The sequence below is a fragment of the Tenrec ecaudatus genome, chromosome 9 (genome assembly GCF_050624435.1).
Source record: "Tenrec ecaudatus isolate mTenEca1 chromosome 9, mTenEca1.hap1, whole genome shotgun sequence".
Lineage (NCBI taxonomy): Eukaryota > Metazoa > Chordata > Mammalia > Afrosoricida > Tenrecidae > Tenrec > Tenrec ecaudatus.
In genome coordinates, this window is record NC_134538.1 from 86,403,102 (window position 1) to 86,421,463 (window position 18,362).

At 45.9% G+C, this 18,362-nt stretch overlaps 1 protein-coding gene across 1 annotated transcript in view; it reads right to left on the reverse strand.

The window, feature by feature from the left end:
* DNAH11 (dynein axonemal heavy chain 11) overlaps positions 1-18,362 on the reverse strand; it is a 319,324-nt gene that overhangs the window by 98,706 nt on the left and 202,256 nt on the right. Inside the window, exons 56-61 of the mRNA XM_075557332.1 lie at positions 14,693-14,926; positions 10,558-10,704; positions 5,504-5,617; positions 3,885-4,028; positions 3,128-3,310; positions 1,686-1,787 (exon numbers count right to left, since the gene is read on the reverse strand). Coding sequence (XP_075413447.1) covers positions 1,686-1,787; positions 3,128-3,310; positions 3,885-4,028; positions 5,504-5,617; positions 10,558-10,704; positions 14,693-14,926 — 924 coding nt within the window. The remainder of the gene's footprint in view (positions 1-1,685; positions 1,788-3,127; positions 3,311-3,884; positions 4,029-5,503; positions 5,618-10,557; positions 10,705-14,692; positions 14,927-18,362) is intronic.

An 18,362-nucleotide genomic window follows, 5' to 3' on the forward strand; every position in this document is an offset into this window, starting at 1 on the left:
AGCTCTCAAACATGCAATTCAGGACAGATAAACCCCTCAGGAACAGTAGTGGGAGAAGCGACATCACTAGGGTGGGGGCAGGAGAAAGAGGGAACCCATCTCAAGATTGGATATATAGCCCCCCTCCCCTCAGGGGGATGAATAACAGAAATGTGGGTGCAGGGAGACAACAATGTAAGATACGAACTAATAACAACAATTCACGAGGTTGGTGGATGGGGAAAAAGAGGAGCTGATACCAAGGGCTCAAGTAGAAAGAAAATGTTTTGGAAATGACGAAGGCAACATATGTACACATGTGCCGGTACATTTGATGTATGGAATGTTTCAAGAGCGCCCAATAAAATGATTCTCAATAAAAAGGGCTCTGTGGTGGGAAAGGCAAGGGAACATTCCATACCCTTTCAAACAGCTTCTTTGTCTCCTGCGTTACTTCTGACATTCCTAACCTTTCCCGAAAACTCAGACTTACTGCAGTTCTTAAAGCGTATCCATCCTTCCTTCTCTTCCAGGAATACCTGTTCTCATCTGGCTATCCTGGCGACTCTGAGGCAACTTTCGAAGCCCAAAGCCAGTTTTACTGAGAACCATTCCTCAGGCCCAGTCCTTCGAATTTGGGGGCTCTCGCTGCAGGAGGGGGCTTCAGGAAGTTCATAGGGAAATGCAATTAAAACCCAACGGAATTCTTTCCACACATTTTCATCAACAGTAAGGTCGGGACTAGACTAGGATGGCTGGTTTATGGATTTATAAATGTAGCAATGACGGCGGTATCCAGAGCCAGCGTTCTCTAAGTCTGCACGGTGTGTCCAGCACTGTGCTATGGTCTAAGTGCTACTAACAAGTGGTCCCAACTTATCAGCTGAGTTAGAATAAACTGTGCTTTCAAAGGGACTTTATTTTTTTGTATACCTAATTTACCTAGTTGTTCATTCAGTATGTTCCCGTATGTCATCTACTGATGCTCACAGATGTTCAATTTTATTATTGTTCAAAGCACTGGCAGATTTATAAGGATTCTGACAGTAAAATGCGAAGAATAATTATAAAAATGAAGTAATTTGATTTCTATCACACTGAAATAAAATTCCACTCTAAAGGAGGTGCTGAGGAGCCCCCGTGGTGTAGAGTGGGTTATACTTTGGCCCACACGCTACAACGTCAGCAGTTCAAACTCACCAGCTGCCCTAAGGGAGACCATAGGGCTTGCTGTGCCTCCCAGAACGGGTTCACTCCCCGGAAACACGAAGGGCAGGTTTGCTCGGAGTCAGCAGGGATTCAAGTGGCAGTGAGTTTGGCATTTGGGATCTGCCCTCCCATTTAATCCTTACAACCCCCCCACCCCCCCACCCCAGAGAAGTAGGAGGATAATGTGCATTTTACAGAGGGAAAAACAGGCTCGACAGGGCTAACTAACTTGTACAGGGCCAGAAAGTAAACGGTGGCCCCAGAACCCTTGCTTTCAGTTAGCAGGCACTGTCTCCCTCCTTCCACCACCGGATTCAGAGTGTCCGCCTTTCCAGAGCCTTACCCTACATCGAAGATGTAAGAGGAGCTTAGAAGTGAACAGGTGAGCGAAAGAGCTAATGCCTTTCTGTTGATTAGGACTCCGATAGGGCCCTAGGTGACGGTGAGATCCTTAGGGGACACCTTTGACACCTTTCAGTGTGGCATTTGGTACTCACCACAAGCTTCTTCCTGATGGCCTCTAGTTTATCCGTCGCGGCTGCCAATTCTAAGTTCGTATGGGCTAGCACTTGGCGTTTGGGCTCCACGTCGCAGTAGACCTGAGAATCCACAAGGGATGGAAGTGTTAGCATAATGATGCCAAGCTGACCAGGGCTCACTCGACCATGCGTTTGCTGATGCTTTCCACTTCAGCTCCGTAAGTCACCCAGCAACATGCCGTTTGTTAGCACGGCACACCTACACGAAGAGCAGACAACCGTGTAGTAACTTTCTAAGTCCTCTCTGGCCACTGAAGCTTCAGGACAATAGAGTTACCAGGACTTGCAGAAGATGCTGCACGGCTCAAGCCCACGGTGACACTAAAATAAGTTTGTCGGGAAGCGTGGAGATAGGCCGAATCGTACTAGAAACTGCAGTGTGCACTCGCGAAACCAGCTTTGGGAATTTGGGTGGCTTCGTTTTTCTCCTGCTGGGGAGGGAGGATGGATGGACCACGCAGGAGGGCCACAGGTTGGGGGCATTTAACAACAACAATGTAGAACACACACTCTCCCTGAAAGTAGCCAATCCCCCAAACGAGCCACAAATTTAACAAGTGAAGGCCAGGGCCATGCCTACTATGGTTTTGCTTTACTAATATTGAGCACCAGACAAGACGCGTGGGGCTGGTTGGCAGGCAAGAAATCTTTGATAACTGAATATGAAACAAAAATCTTTTTTTTTCCTTTATGGTCCCCTAGTACTTTCTGGATGATTCCAAGGTCAGGCAAAAGGCAGTTCTGTTATTAGATCTTGTTGGAGACTACTCAGTCCATGTTCTACTCCGATGACCTCGCGGGACAGAGAGCTCGCCAGGAGGGGTTCTTGGACGTAACCTTGATGGAAGCTGAGTGCCAGCTCTTTCTCTCACGGAGCCACTGGGAGTGGTCAGACTGCCAACCTCCCAGACAGCAGCCAAGCGCCTCCCTGCTGCACTACCAGGGAGTGCTCCTTGTCATTACATATAAAGCAAGGAACGGTTATTTTCTCATCTCTCTAAGCCTACAATAAAGATTGTGTGGGCTTTTGCATTGGAATAGAGATTAAGTTTAATTGGATATGAATTCAGGCTCACAGCTGTTTCGAGCCAACATGAAAGGAATATTTTTAATGTTAATAAATATGATTTACAAATGTACTAAGTTTTCATCTAATTAAATTAATTGCTGCTATTTGATCCAAACTAGCTAATCACTGCACCCACACTAACAGATATAGTTCCCAATATTTCAAACATCGTTCTGGATAGAATTGTTTACTCTACCCTTAATGTTTATTCAGAAACCTACATAACAAATTCTTTTACCTGGTTTTTTTTTGGGGGGGGGCTGACCTAGAAATTGCAATGTTTATGGTACATTGTGGAAACACCTGTTAAGCACGCGATGAAAACGGATACCTGGTAGAACTTGATGATGTTGATGACCCAGGCGCAGAGCCCAGCGGCTGCAAACGATTTAGTCCGAATCAGGTTTGGATTGAACTCTGGGTCCCTCAAGTACTGTTCAGTCACCACTTTTAGACAGTTCTCCGGAATGTGCTCTTTGTCGTAGTTAATTAACGCTTGCAAAAAATCATCCACCTGCAAAGTGAAAAAGGCTCACTGCAATGAGCCCATTTGGGCTGCAGAGAAAATTCCAAGAGCCAAACTTAAAATCAGCTTTTAGGAGTCGCAGTACAAAGGCCAAATTGGCAAGCTGCATTTATCCTACTGTTTGACTTTTTCAGTCTTTAGAGTGTGAAGTTAGAATTAGCAATGGACACTTTGAAAATCGCTTCTCTCCCAGGGTAAAATATTCAGTCCCCGCACAGGAGGCATTCACACGGTGAAGAAAAGAAAGGCAGGAAAGAAAAGGAAAACCACATAGCAGAGAGCCGTTTGCTTCACCTTCTTGTGCATTAGCAACATTTCCCAGCATAAGAAATCCATGTAATTTTCTCCCTCCTACACTTAACTGCTCTCAGAATTTTGCAAATAATTAGAACCCTTCCCGCTGCTGGCAGAGTTGACTTAGGTAAGCCATCGCCCCAAACCAGCTTCCAACTTGGCAAACAAAAGCGGTACGGGTAGAGTGCGCACTGCGGAGTAGGCTCAGCAAATACCAAGACGATTTCTTCTGACTTCAGGGCTTCCATCTCCTCAGGCGGACTCATACCTTTCCCATGAAGACTTTAGCTGCTTTCCAGCTTCGGTCTCGGGGCACTCTCCCCCTGGGAGCCAGCAGGACCATCACTGCTGCGGTGACATTGGTGACGGCATTCGGCGGGTTGGGAAAGGCTTTCAGCTCACTCAGATTGCCCTGGAAGCAACACGCGCAGACGGCGTCAGGGCAGCCTTGAGGGAAATGGCTCGCGGTGGCTCATACTACTTCCTTCACACCACGCTTGGTTTAACGCTTCTTTGCCACCAAGCGCCTACCCTGTGGGACCGCAGGGGCTTCCGTTCTGTCTGGCAGTTTTACAAACATCTACATGGTATGGTTATTTCTGGGTCCGACCCTACCTCCCTGTTTGCATTTTAACCAGACCCCAGACACATAATTCCCTAGTACAGCGCCTTCTAGTTTTGTTGCTCTAATTTCCAAGAAATACCTTCCATCGACCTACACCATTGTCTAAAAGGAGCCCGGGTGGCTTAGTGGCTATGCATTGAGCTGTGATCTGCAAGGTCACCAGTTTGACTCTTCTGTGGGCAAGAGATAAGGCTTCCTATTCCCACAAAGATTTACAGGCTCAGAAACCCACAAGTGGACGTCTAGCCTGTCTTATCGTGCTACCAAGAGTTGGAATTGACTTGATGGCAGTAAAGAGAGTTTTTTTTCTTTTAGTTGATACCATTGTATGTCAGATTACAGTGTCATCATATTACAATCACCTATACCATCATGTGTCATATTACAATGACATATACCATTGTATGTACTTCACATGTTTACTATAATTAGGCTTTATGGGGCTTGGTTTCTAACTCTGACCTAGGAACTGCATGTAATCAGCAAAGATGTGTGAGATATGGTATGTATATATATTCCATATATCTTTTCTAAATGAAAACAGACAATCATCATAGTTAGAAACAAACTCCCCAGGCTCCTGTAACGATTTACAGTCACGGAAACTCTATGGTGCAGTTCTACTGTCCTCTAGGGCCACTAGGAATCAGAACCGACTTGGAGCTGTTACAGGCAGTAGATGAGTATGTGTATATATTGTACCATCATAACCCTGACTGCACAGTGGCTTAGCATACAAAACATGAGATCCACATGTTGCATATGGGCAGCTATGGCATGTGCTATGTTCAGTAAAGCCCACTGCTACAACCTAACCTCTAGGATAACCTGATGGCACTACAGACATGTACGCAGGTGAATGTTGCCTGGAAGGACATTCCGTGGCACGAGACTGTATCATGAGAGTCCTTCACCGTTTCTCTTAGTCTCATGTTATCAGTAAATTGTCACCGGGTATTTGAGTTATTGTAAGATAATACTTGACTTGTAAAATCTTACCAAATGTTGAACCTCATTCTGGCCCATTAATGTAAGCTGTCTACTTGCTTGGAAAATGACTGTATGGAATGAAAAGGGTTTGAAAGTAGTTTAGTTAGATGCAAAAGCTTAAAAAATATTAATGTCAATTGAAAGCTGGCTATCCAGGGTTCTTCCATCATTTATAAAGATATGCTTAACCCAGTAAGCTACCAGGGCTGCATCAAGCTCTAGTACCCATTAAAGATTATTTTGAGGAAACCCACAAGCCAAGTCATCTTTACCCTGTTAAGCGTGTCAAGGGCAGCTGTCGCCGCCACCAGCGCAGGCTCGGCCTTGAGTAAGTTCGCCTCACATTCTCTCTGCTTCCCGGACACTTCTGTCTGAATGGCAGCCACCTGTTTAAGAAAAGAGCCGGGGGGCGAGGGGGCGGGGAAGCACACACACTCATATAGAGTATCATTTCACATCTTCATCTTAGATTATCATCTTCGATTGAGAAGGCAGGCTGACTCAGCATCGCTTGTCTACATTTAAGCAGATGAGAGAGTTGTAGAAAAGACTGTCCCTCAGGAGCAGCAGATGCTCTGCTCAGGCCCAAGACACACAATGATAGACAAAGTCCCACCAGGCAGACAGACTCCCCAAGACACACAATGATAGACAAAGTCCCACCAGGCAGACAGACTCCCCAAGACACACAATGATAGACAAAGTCCCACCAGGCAGCCAGATTCTGATATCCAAATACTCTTAGAAGAACCTCGACTAATGTCTTTATAACGTGCGAATGATCAAAGCAAGTTTACGGGAGTTCTCTGCTCTTCAGCTCTCTTTTTCAGCAAATGCTCGACAAGATCAAGCCGGGGCTGGCTCAGTAACCTAAGTCCCTAACATATTCTTACTAGAATTCTGTTACTGAGTTTAGGTAGCATGTGCCCAGAAACCATGTTGACTATACTTTAAGAAGAGATGTGAAGCTCTTTGGTTCACCTGGTTAGATGCTGTTCTATTCAGTGGGCACAAGCTTCATGCTTACCCAGACACAGAAATATTGCAATATTCTAAAGCCTAATTATAGGCTTCTCTACGGACCTCGTCAGAAATTATCGATGCGAAGCCCAGGCCTGATTTGGGTTTGGCAGCATCTTCAAGGTGTGTGTGTGTGTGCGCGCGCGCACCTGCATGTGTTGCTTCAGCCTCTTGCCATGAACACCTGCTAATGGTCAGAGGGAACTCCTACTGGTAAACCTGAGTTAAACCAGGAGGAGAACGTGAATGGCCAAGAAGTAAATCCCCATGGAATCCTCAGCAGAAACTGAGGTTCAAGGCTGAGGGACTGAGCACCAGGGCTCTCACGTCAATGGAAGAACTTCCTGCAGTGCTAGGGATCATGGAATATGTGAACAAAAGTGCATTTTTTTAGATGCCTTTGAAATGTACAGGTTTGACTATACCATAAATTAAACACTGTTCACAACAAAGGATGTTGTCTACTAAGGCTTTATTAGCAGTAATTATCTTCTCCTGATTAGCCATTATTTTGCTATATACTGTACATTGTATGAACATAGTTGGTTCAGTGCAGACAAGCAGTTTCCTGCCAGTCCACACATAGTGAGCGTTCATGTAACTGAGGAAACTCTGCTTGCTCCCAGCAAACCACTCCACACACACAGCCCCCAAGAAGGCTGGGAATGGTGACTGAAATCGCTCAGAGTGCCCGGTACGAGGGAATGTTTTAGGGATGAGCGAGAGAGAGCTGATTATCGCCTTCCATTTGTTTCTTTTCCATAAGGATTTGGATGACACCATAAACGCTATTTGTTACCACGCACAATCACATCACTTACAAACTATTTTAAATTGGACTCAGGATCATAGGTTTGTAGTACTTGAAGAAACCTTAAAGAGTAGGAGGGAAAACCCCACCAAAACCAGAGCTTTCATAGGACACATTTCCCCCTCTAAGCGAGCATCCAGCAACTCACTCTGAGTTAGTGCACCCAGTGGCATCGCCCGGGAAGGTTCTCTCTGGTCACAGTGAATATTTTTTGTAAAAGCAGTTTTACTCAAACCTTGTTTTTTTATGACGGCTGATTTAAGAGAACAGTGTGTAGTTGTGAAATTCTGTTTCCTGCTTGGGAAAAATGTCACAGAAACTGTTGTGATGTTGAACACAGCTGACAAGGACAGTGAAAAACTCAAGTGTACGAGTGGTTTTCTCCTTTCAAAACAGGTGAATTGTCGATTGATGACAACCTAGTTCTGGACGTCCGTCAACTTCCCAAATGAATGAGAATGCCGACTCGTGGTGCATTTGGAGTTGGTTCCACGGGGTCAGACTGTTAATCAAGCTTTCTATTTAGAGGGTCTGAAAAGACTGCATAACAGTGAGCAACAAAAAGGTCTGGTTTGTGGCAGAGAGAGGACTGGTTTTGCCACTACAACAATGCACCTGCTCATGCAGCCATCTCCGTGTGCCAGTTTTGGGCAAAAAACCAACATGCCTCTCTTACTCCGCGTACCTTACTCAAAATGGAACGGCAGATTGACAAATGTATTAAGCGTAATGGAAGTACTTTGAAAGTGATAGGGTTGTTTTGTTTTAAAAATCTAAATACATAGCTTTGGAAACCATTCCTTTGTGAGGGGGGTCCTCCTTCACATTTCATCTGCGTGACATTGCTTTGGGCTGGCCGCTGTTATTTATTTTTTCACTGCTTTCCAATTCATGGGCACTCTTCCTTTGAGTCTTTTTAATAAACAGAATGGTTTTAATTATTAAGCTAAAAAGGTATATACTTAGAAATGAAAAACAAATGTGCTCTAGGTTGATCAACTTATTATTTCTCATCACCAATACTTCTCACCCTAACGTGCATCACTAGTATTTTCTTCCTTGGGTCCTTTGAGTTGGTTCTGACTCACAGTGACCCCGCAGGACCAGGGTGGGCAAACTACCCAATAGGGCTTCCCAGGCAGCAATCTTCACGCAAGCTGACTGCCAAGTCGTTTCTCTTGGGGAGCCGCTGTCAGTTCAAGTCTCCGACCTCATTGTTAGCAGCTGAGCACTTAACTCTTGTGCCACCAAGGCTCCTTGCAACATTGTTTTAAAAACTCACTCCCTGCCACAGAGTCCATTTCAACTCGAGACCCCACAGAACAGACGAGAACTGCTCCATTGGGTTTCTAAGATGAAATCTGTATGAGGACAGAGTCTCATCTTTCTCCCGCAGAGCAACTGGTGAGTTTGAAACAACAATTCTGCAGATAGCAGTCCAATACTGAGCCGATAGGGCACCAGAGCTCCTTACAATACTAGGCTAGTGAAACTATATCGCCACAGTGTGCAATTTCTCTGCCAAGTCACTCCTGGGTCCAAACCAAACTCACTGCTATGAGTTGATTCCAACTAACAGCGACTCTATAGGATAGGGAAGAACTGCCCTTATGAGTTTCCCAGACTATAACTGCTTATGGGAGCAGAAAGCCTTATTGTTCTCCATGGAGCTAGAGGTGGTTTTGAACTGCTAACCTTTCAGTTAGCAGCCCAGTGAGTAACAGTGACCCGCCCCCTACACAAAAAAATGTGTTCAGTTAAAATTTGTTGGTCATATTTAAATTGAGCTCTGTAAATTAAATGAGAGTTGGAGTATTTTTATTCCCTGGTATGTATTAGATATAAAAATTAGAATGTGTCTTTTATCATGTTGAAGACTTTCATGAGACAACAGTCTGATGAGTTCTACCTTGCTAATATTTTTTTCATCTTTTGTGAGGACAATTTTGCTTGAGAATTCACACACCCCACAAAATGTAAAATATCCTCCAGACCCCTTGTTATGTTTTAAGATCACTAAAACTTTAAGCCTTAAAGGTAGCTGTGGAGATAGGTTTTCACTTAATAATTATTAAAGCATCACACATGTATTTAATGCCTAAGAAAGATCCCCTGGGTAGGATCAGTCCACAACCAAAACATGTGACACCTAATGACTTCATAGAAGATGTGTGGTCTTAAGGCCATTTCTTCAACCATCTGGAGCTCAATGGAAACACTTGTCAACAGATTTAGCAATCCTGTGCCCACTGTCCACGTTAAATGTGTTTTGTCTCCAAGTCCTAACATGTCCATCTTATTTTTTAACTGATTTTTAGAACTTGAACTTTCAATAAAAAATCTTATGTCCTTGGGGATGAGTTTGTTTCACCTGGGTGGCAGTGAGCTTAGTTGTACAAGCCAAGGACAAAGCTGTGTGATGCCCATTTGAAAAAGATGAAAACCCCACTACCAATGCAGGGGGAGAGAGCCCTGTCTTTCTCCTCCCATAAAGAGTTGGCAGCCGGGAAACTCACAGGGGCAGTTCTCCCTGCCCTGTAAGGTCGCTAACGGGTTAGCATGGACGACTTGACTGCAGTGAGTTTGATTTGGGTTATATCTATGCATAAAGGACAGACACCACTGGAAAGGCTCAAATGCCTTCGAGTCTAAAATGCAAAATTAATGGCTCTTGACTCAATGGCTATGAGAGTGTTCAAACAGAAGTATGATTTGGGCTAACTAGGCATTGGAAAAGACTCTTGTCTGAAGTTAAAACTTCTACCTCACACATGCACATTCCTTCAATTCCATCAAGCAAATATTTCCTTACTTTGTTTACTCTGTGAGTCCTTTTGGCAAATAGGAAGGCACCCCCGAAATGCTTGCCATTTGGCACTCACGCTGTGCTCACAGAGGCTCCGAAAGACACTGTGGTGATTACAGAGTTGCTGAGTGCCATAAAGACAGAATCTACATTTTGTGAAAAGTAATTGTTTCCCAAAACACAAAGAAATACAGAGTGCCAGAGTGTGAGGTGGAACTTGAAAGAACAAATTGAGCGTCAGGACTTAATCATCCACTTCTCAAGTTGTGCGATTAAAATGCAAAATTTGAAAACCATCTTGCAAAGTGGAGGAATGGGCTTTGTTAACAATTGAGTTGTTCAATTTGCCGAAAAACTAAAAACCTTTAGAAACCTCAGAGGTGACTGGGTGACCTTTACTGTATTACAAATAGGCCTGATGATCAAGCTCCACAGCCATTATACGCTTGAGCGAGCTCAGTATGTATTGTTCTTCCGTGTCATTAAGAGCTGGAAGGTTGGGGAAATGCATATTGTAAAGAAAGGTCAAGTGGTAATCATGGTGTGAAATGCTGTTACATGGCTAACTATAATAATTCTTTAGATTTTTTGCTCCCTGGAGAGGAAGTTGTTCAAAATTGTTCACCTACAAAAGGTTTATTTTGTGCTAAATATAGCGCCGCGGCTCTAAATGGCGGCAGCAGCCTGACCTTCTGCTCCTCGCTGTCCGCGATGGCCTTTTCCCGGCCCACTCGCTCCGTCTGAAGGCCGATCTTCGCTATCAGGGCCTCCGCGGCGAGGTTTCTCAGCTGCAGCTCCGCTTCTTGAGAGGCCAGCCTGGCTTTGAGATCCTCCACCTGGGGAAAGCCATTCCTTTGGAAGTGGCCAGCACTGACCAACTACCATCGATCAAATAAAGCTTTCGAAAGAGAAACGGTCAGCTTAGTTTAGCGAGCTCGAAGTTTATTCTGTGTCTACCCTGATTTTTCTTTAGTTCTGTTTGCAAGACCGCACTCTCAGTTCCTAACCCAACCCGGCAAAGGTGAGCGGACTACATACGTTTTTCATTGGTTTTGTGAGAAATCGAATGGGCCTAGCTCAGTCTTAATGGGGACGTTTCCTTCTCGGCTCAGTTCTATGCAAACCCAACCCCAAATCCATGGCTGTGGAATCAGTGCTGACTCACAGTGCTCCTACAGGGCAAGGTAGAACTGCCCACGCAGATTCCCGAGAGTGTAAAGCTCCATGGGAGTAGAAAGCGTCCACTTTCTCCCGGTCAGGGCCATGCCACGGAGGCCCCCCACCCAACCATACACCATCACACCCACCTGCGTCTCTGCTGCTCAGGCCACTGGTGGTCCAAGCTCGGTGACAAGCCTTGGACCCACCAGGAACATGGCTGGAGGCTTCAGACAAGTAGCAGAGACTCTTGATGGCAGTGGGTTTTTTGGTTTTTAGTTTTAGACCAGGTGCTTTAAGTACCTCTTGCCTGCTCACAGGGTAAGCTGTTGCTTATTTTGATCATGAGTCCTAGGCTGGTGTGAACAGTTAACACACCTGCTGCGTGCCCGCTCAGCAGGCGGAGGTTTGCATATCCAGAGGCATCTCAGAAACTAGGTCTGGTGATCTACTCCCCCAGGAAAGAGTCCGCAGAAACCCTGATGGGCAAAGTGCTACCCCAACATCCTTGGGGCTCTCGTGGGTCTGAATCCACGCATTGGCAACTGGTTGGTTGGTTAATTCGATCAAAATGCCTTTAAGCAGATCTTACCTCTCTCCACGAACTAGTCTGTCTCTGTCTCTCTCGATCTCTGTCTACCTCTCTCTCCACACTCTCTCTCTTTCTCTGCCCTTCTCTCCCTAATCTTAGTATTTGTTGTCATACAGTTATCTTGTGGCTGTGCAGAGGAGCAAGCATTCAACTTAACGGATATGAATTACAGCACCCAGTTGCCCCTGCGGAGTGTTCGCATGGCTCGCCCAAAGGCTGTCAGAGTCTCGGATGGGAACCTTCCTCCGTGCCCACTAGAAACCAGTCGCTAGGAGCATGGCCAAAGCCATCTGAGAAAAAGCATGATTCTACCCACTGTTTGGGAACTCCTTCATTGGGTTCAGAAGGTACCACATAGGCCCTAAAGTTTGAGGACCATGTAAATTAAAAATCTATTCCCATTGAGTCGATGACGACTCCTAACAAACCTGCAGGACAGAGCAGTACTACCCCTGGGGGTTTCCAACACTGACTCTATGGGACAAGGAGACCGCTGTCCCAGAGTGGGTTGGTGGTTTCAAACTGCCGGCCTTCGGATCACAGCCAACATGTAAGCCCTCTGTGCCCAGGTCTCATGTAAGTTAAAGCAGAAGTGAAATGTTCGAGGGAAGAGTAGCTCTCAACAATGCTTTATTAAAGCTCCTTCCTCTCAGCAAGGGGCTTTAGTTGATGAGGCTTCTGAAATTAATTTCAATTGTCTTTTAATTCCAGTTTTCTATGAACTTTTCGAAGCTTCCTTATATATCAAAATAACAAACTCTGGGCCATTTGCTTCCACCAGTATGAATATGATGATTTTTAATATCATAGAAAAATCATCATCATCACTTGTTTGCTGACACACATCAGTGGTCTCCAACAATCCTGTAACCCTACTCCAATGCGTGCATTTATTTACACTGTACTTACAAGGTGGGAGTGTCACTACAATCCCTCCTTGTACGCTAGTAGTTTAAGCTAGATGGATTTTCAGCCTCTCTGTGAACTCCAGGTAAGACTGGAGAGTGATACTTAGGCCTCTGTTCTTGTTAGCCACGTGAAACTAATATTATGTTAGGCTACAGTCAAAAGAGCCATCCAAGAGACTTGGAAGAAACTACTTATTGCAAGCCCTAATTTCCATTTCGAAGGAAGCTGTTAACTCTGAAATATCCGGAGACTCAAAGCCTGATGTATGAAGGAGGGTCTCTGGTGCCATCTCTGACGACCTGAGCGCGTGTCCACAGAGGGAGGGGTCTTACAGCTGGGGCAGGGGCTTACAGCCTAATGTCGGTCATACATAGCAGTAAGGTTAGATACATTGATTTTCAAATGGCATGTGAGACCTCACAACATGGTCTCATGCTGTGGGTACTTCCGTTCTCCATGTAGGAAACCATGCTACCTTCTCAAAAGAGCTTGATGTCTAAAACACTCCAGGGGAGACCGATTATTCCAACCACTCTTCTGACCTTACTAAAAGCACTAGGTGCACAGATGGGGAACGTGGTGACCGAGTGGTGGGCTGCTCATCTTCCATGGGAGAGTTTTAGGTTCAACTCCCAGCCACTGCACCTCTTGCCCCGTCACACCCATCTATCAGCAGAGACTTGTGTGTGGCTGCGAAGGGTGGGCAGGTGGCGGTGCAGCTTCTGGACTAGGATGCAGTAGGAAGAGAGGTCTGGGATTGACTCCTGAAAAATTAGCCAACGAAAACCCTATGGGTCAAAATGATCACGGGGAGGGCACTGACCCGGGCAGCAATCTGCTCCACTAGTCATGACATTACCATGAGTAGGAGTAGACTAGACAATGGACTAGGAGCCAACAACCTGCATAAACACCTGACTCAAAGAAGTCATGCGTAGGCCTTCAATCAAGACCCGCGTGTCTTCTCCACAGACTATCTGTTGTTTCAAGGCATGGAGGGACAGGGTAGTCTGAGGAGCCTGCCCTTGGAAGGCACCGCAAATCAGCCCGCCCTCTGCCCAGCTTCCTGGGTGCAACAACCCGTAACTAGAATGTTCCTAGGAAAGCACAGACTTTCTTCACTTCTTTTCCCCAGACCACTGTGCCTAACTGGGATGCTGATCCACATTCCTTTGACTCGGGCAATTGGGAAGCAGAGTCTTGAGGTGTGGGAATGGCCATAGTCCCTTTGCCAGGAGACACTGCCAATCAAATCTGACAGTCCCGTTTGGGGCCAGCACTCTCATTGCCAAGACTGATGTCAACAAGTCTCACTGGGGACCACTCAAAGGGGCGTAGATGCTGGTGATGCAAATCGTATTCAGTTATCTCCTTTTTAGCAGTTCAGTATCGCTCCTGGAACATCTTTACCAAGTCCTGATTCATGCGATAGGAGCTTTGGGAAGAAAAGGGAAAGCGATGGAGAATAAACAGAAGGAAGAACAAAGTACGGTGCCCATAAAGAGGAGGAGGGAAGGAAGAGATGCAGCGATCCAGGCAGCTCCTTGGGGGCTCACCAGCACCCCTTCTGCACATTGCTCCATCCCAGCTCTCCTGTATACCCCCACTCCTTGCAAGCCACAGTCCATCCACTCCCTGGTTAGCACAGACCACCAGGGGTCATCAAAGAACCATTCTAGTTCATGAAACAGAACAAGGGAGACAGAGGCCAGCACTGCTTCAGCCTGTGGAATACCAGAGGGGCATGGTGTGGTCATAGAGGGACCACTCCATGTTTGTGAGGAAAAGAACTGGTCCATGGAATCCACTGACGCATAGCAGCCCTATATAGGGTTTATGAGAGCAGGCAGATTAATTTTTAATCCCAAGGAGCAGCTGGTGGTTTTGAACTGCTGACCTTGCAGTTAGTAACCCAACACTTATCTGGCAGGGCCACCAGGGGTCCAAGTTTACACTAGGTCAACACACAAACTCTATTGATCTAAGCTGCGCTGCTAGGCAGCCGGAATCAGGTCTCCTGCCTGCCAGGGGGCTGGCCCACTGTCTGCAGAGGTCTTGCATGAATGAGTGTGAGTGCTGCTTCAACGGGAAGCGCACACTCTTCTTTAAAGGGAAGGTATGCAAAGGGAAGGTATGCCATCAGCAATAACATCGCCCGGACGTACCTGAGAGGCGGTGCTTTGCAGCTTCTGGATGCCGTTCACCAAGTGCTCTTTCTTCTGGGAGACCTCGTCTTGTTTCTTCTTCAACAGGTTCTTAAACAGCGAGATTTGTTCTAGAAAACTCTTTGGGGTGGTATAGTTGTGTCTTCTCTCATTCTGGTAATATCTGGCACTCATTTCGTTCACACTGGTGTGAACATGAGCCATAAAAAGGCTAATGGAATCTTTGTCCACAAGCTGAAAACATAAAACATTGCAATTCATACGAATGCTCTTAAAACACATATGTACACACACAATTGAAAAGGGGTGTGTGTGTGTGTGTGTGTGTGTGTGTGTGTGTGTGTAGGTAGGTAGGAGAGAAGCAAATCAGCCAAATGTATAGAATCTCCACTCCCACCCCCTAAAATTTGGAACAGTGGCGTCTAGGGAACATAATTTTATTTTTAAGAGGTGACCACACAACGAGACAGAGCACCATAAAGCATTCAGCCTTGTTACTCATCTTGACAAACAGACAAAGGCTTTTTATGTCTGTCACACACACCAAAGCCAAAAAGCCAACACGTCACCGGTAAGCCTAGCTAGTCACAAGGTGATGTTTCTGGCTATGCAGTATGGAGAAAAAGAAAACAGAGATTAAGGACCAAGGTCCTGAGAAGCATGTTCTGGTATTGGTGTCCAGCTAAGTTTTAGCTGAGCCGATCAAAAAAATCTCTGCAAAGTCACTGGGGGAAAAAAACAAAACAGAAAGTGCAAAGTCAGAAATTCAGCTTTACGGAGGATTCTGTGGGGAAGTCATCTGGGCAGGCCGGGTACAAACATCGCCGCTTCCGGCAGAAAAACATCACGGCCGTTTCTTTCCCAGCAAAGAGGAGACAAACGAACAAAAAGACACAGCCCTCCTTCAAGTCCTCTGGGACTCACCACTGGGCAGCCCCCGGGTGTCCTCGATGACTTCTGAAGTAGTTAACTTTTTAATTTGTGGACTCACATCTCCCTCATTTTAATGATTATTTATTGCATTCTGTACAAGATGGACCAGGGTCAATTAATCAAGGGAAGGCTAAAAATCAATTAATATGAATTAAATGAGCTACACTAACTCTTAGGAAAGTCACACGTAATTTACCAGAGTTTTGTCAATAACACACAGCCAGCGTGGGGAAATTGCTCACAAGTGGCTGGTGATGCAGTTAAACGCTTCAGACCTGCAACATTAATATCACAGGCAGAGGGGGGGCGAGGAGGTGGCCAATTCCTGCCTAGCAGCCTCTTTCAAAACCAGGCTCTCTGGTGTCACCAAGAGTTCCCAAAGGAGTGAAGATGGTGCCTGAGGGACTGTTCTAGCCATTCAAGGACATCTCACCCGGCAATAAAATAATCTCTACTTAAAGCATGAAGTTAAGCAAAGAATAGTGTGAACGCTGAAAATAAGAATATTGTTCCTAGTTGATCCAGGGGGCGTGCGTGTGTGTTAACAAAATGGTGTGAGGGGATGGGACAAAAAACACACAATCGCACTTACAAATGAGTTATATAAACTTTATGCACTTTTTCTCCCTGCGGGACTTTTATTTTTAAAAGAGCGCCCACTTCAATGTAAACGCGGGCAGAAATTCACTCTTGTATTAACTTGCATGCAAGTGCCCGTGGATCTTGTTGCTACAGAGATGGATACTCCTCTCAGCCAAGAGCAACCTCCTTAAAAGGAGAAACAACCCCCCCCCCAAAACCCCACAACAAACAAAAACCCCAAACCTGGCTTCTACCCAATCATGATCCTTATGAGGAGGCTCCTGGGCTGCTCTCCGTAACAACAGTTTCATTTGTAAATCAGGAGCGAAGAAGTGGTTTCCGGAAGAGCTGGAAGTGGCCCGAGACAACTTGTCTCAATGGGGCAAAATAACTATTGTTTTCAGCCTTAACAAAACGGCACAGCATGGGAGACTCGCGGAGCCCGGGAGCAGCTGCTTGTAATTCACACTGTTTTTCAGAAAAGTCTAATCGTTCCAGAACAGACCTCTTTGATGACTGGTCTTCCCTGCATTCTCAATTTGTCACTTTCTCTTATGATAAGGTCAGTAGTGACAGCACTTCCTGACATTAACAGCTGTGGCTTTTAAAAGGGTCATTGTAGAACTACTAATTGCAGTAATTTCATTAGCATGAATTATTTATTCTGCCATTCATTTATCTCCCGTTTTCTTTGGGTGGGGGGCGGGGGGAGTGGGGAGCTGGGGACATAGCTGCTGGGTTGCAGCGGGGTTGGTGAAACCAGGCTGCATTTTTCACCGTGAGTCCTCGCAGAGCCAAGAGCATCCTTCTTGCTGGATTTGGGCACCTCCGTGAAAACCGTTGCCATTTTGAAGTCATTTAGCAGCCAATCAATGGTGGCGGCGAAAATAAAACAGAAGCAGATTGCCAGGATCAAATGGTGACAAATCCAAGGTTTCCCTACTAAGATGCTTTGGAAAACAGTGCTGCACCCAACACGTAAACAAACGCAAAGACAGAATTGCTTTTCTCCCTCATGTTGAGAAAAGAATGCGTTTAATTCCTACTCTCGTGAATGGCTCGCTGTAAACACACCAATACCCACACATTGCTTCTCCTTGGGGCCACAGTTCACAGGCTGGGGCAGACCCTGCTAGCTCCTAACACCCAGGCTGCCTGTTTCTTAAAGCAAGCCTCCTCTAGGCCTGCCCTGTGGGAAACCATGCCAGGCAACCGAGAGGGAGGGAAGGGGGGGGACCGGATTAACTCCCCCCCACCCCCACCTCCCGCTAGTGCTTCATCAAATGGTTTCAGTACTAGTCGGGATTTTATATGCAAAGGGCGTATCAGACACATCCATGGAAAACTTCCTTTATCATTTCATTCCATTTTGTTTCCCCATAAAATTTTTTGAGGGGCCTCTTATTTCGAAGACCATCAACGGCCTGATTGGTCTTGAATTTTAAATGGGGGTTTTCAGGAGGGATGCGTTACAGGAGGGGAGGCGGCAAGGGGGAGTGAGGAAAGACAGCTTCTTAAAGTTCTATCTTGAGACGACTTTCGTCAGAGTGCCATACAATCTTGACAATTCCCACACCAATTACTCCTACGTTTACTCTGAATCGGTTTACACTCGAGCTAAAAACAGACCCCGCACCCCCTGCCCCCCAGTTGTCACCGGGGTTGGTTCTGACTCATAGCAACCCCGGGTTATCAGAGAAGAACTGGGCTCCGTGGCTGGGTGGTTCCGTAGATCGCCAGACCTTGCTTCCAAGACACCCGGGGTAGGTGTCTTGGAAGCAAACATAGCTCCAACATGTTCGGTAGCAGCTGACTGCACGAGTCGTCTGTACCACTCAGGGGCTCTTAGAGAGTCGCTGTCTACCTTTAACTCATTCCGGAGCTGGGGGAGCACAGATGAGATGCTTGCGGTTTATAAGGCAGCTGCTTTATTAAAGGGAGATTTTGTCATGTGTAAAGTGAGACTTGCATGTTGGCACCTGGCCTAATCTTCTTGCAGGGCTAAGATTTCCTTGTAGGAAAAGATTCTGTCGGCATCTCGGGGCACAAGGTTTAAGTCCTGGGAAGTGGGGTTCTACAAAATGGGACACCCTACTTTATTTCCTGTATATATTTTGACCATGAGACTCAATGGTTAGAGTTTTGTCACTCTTCC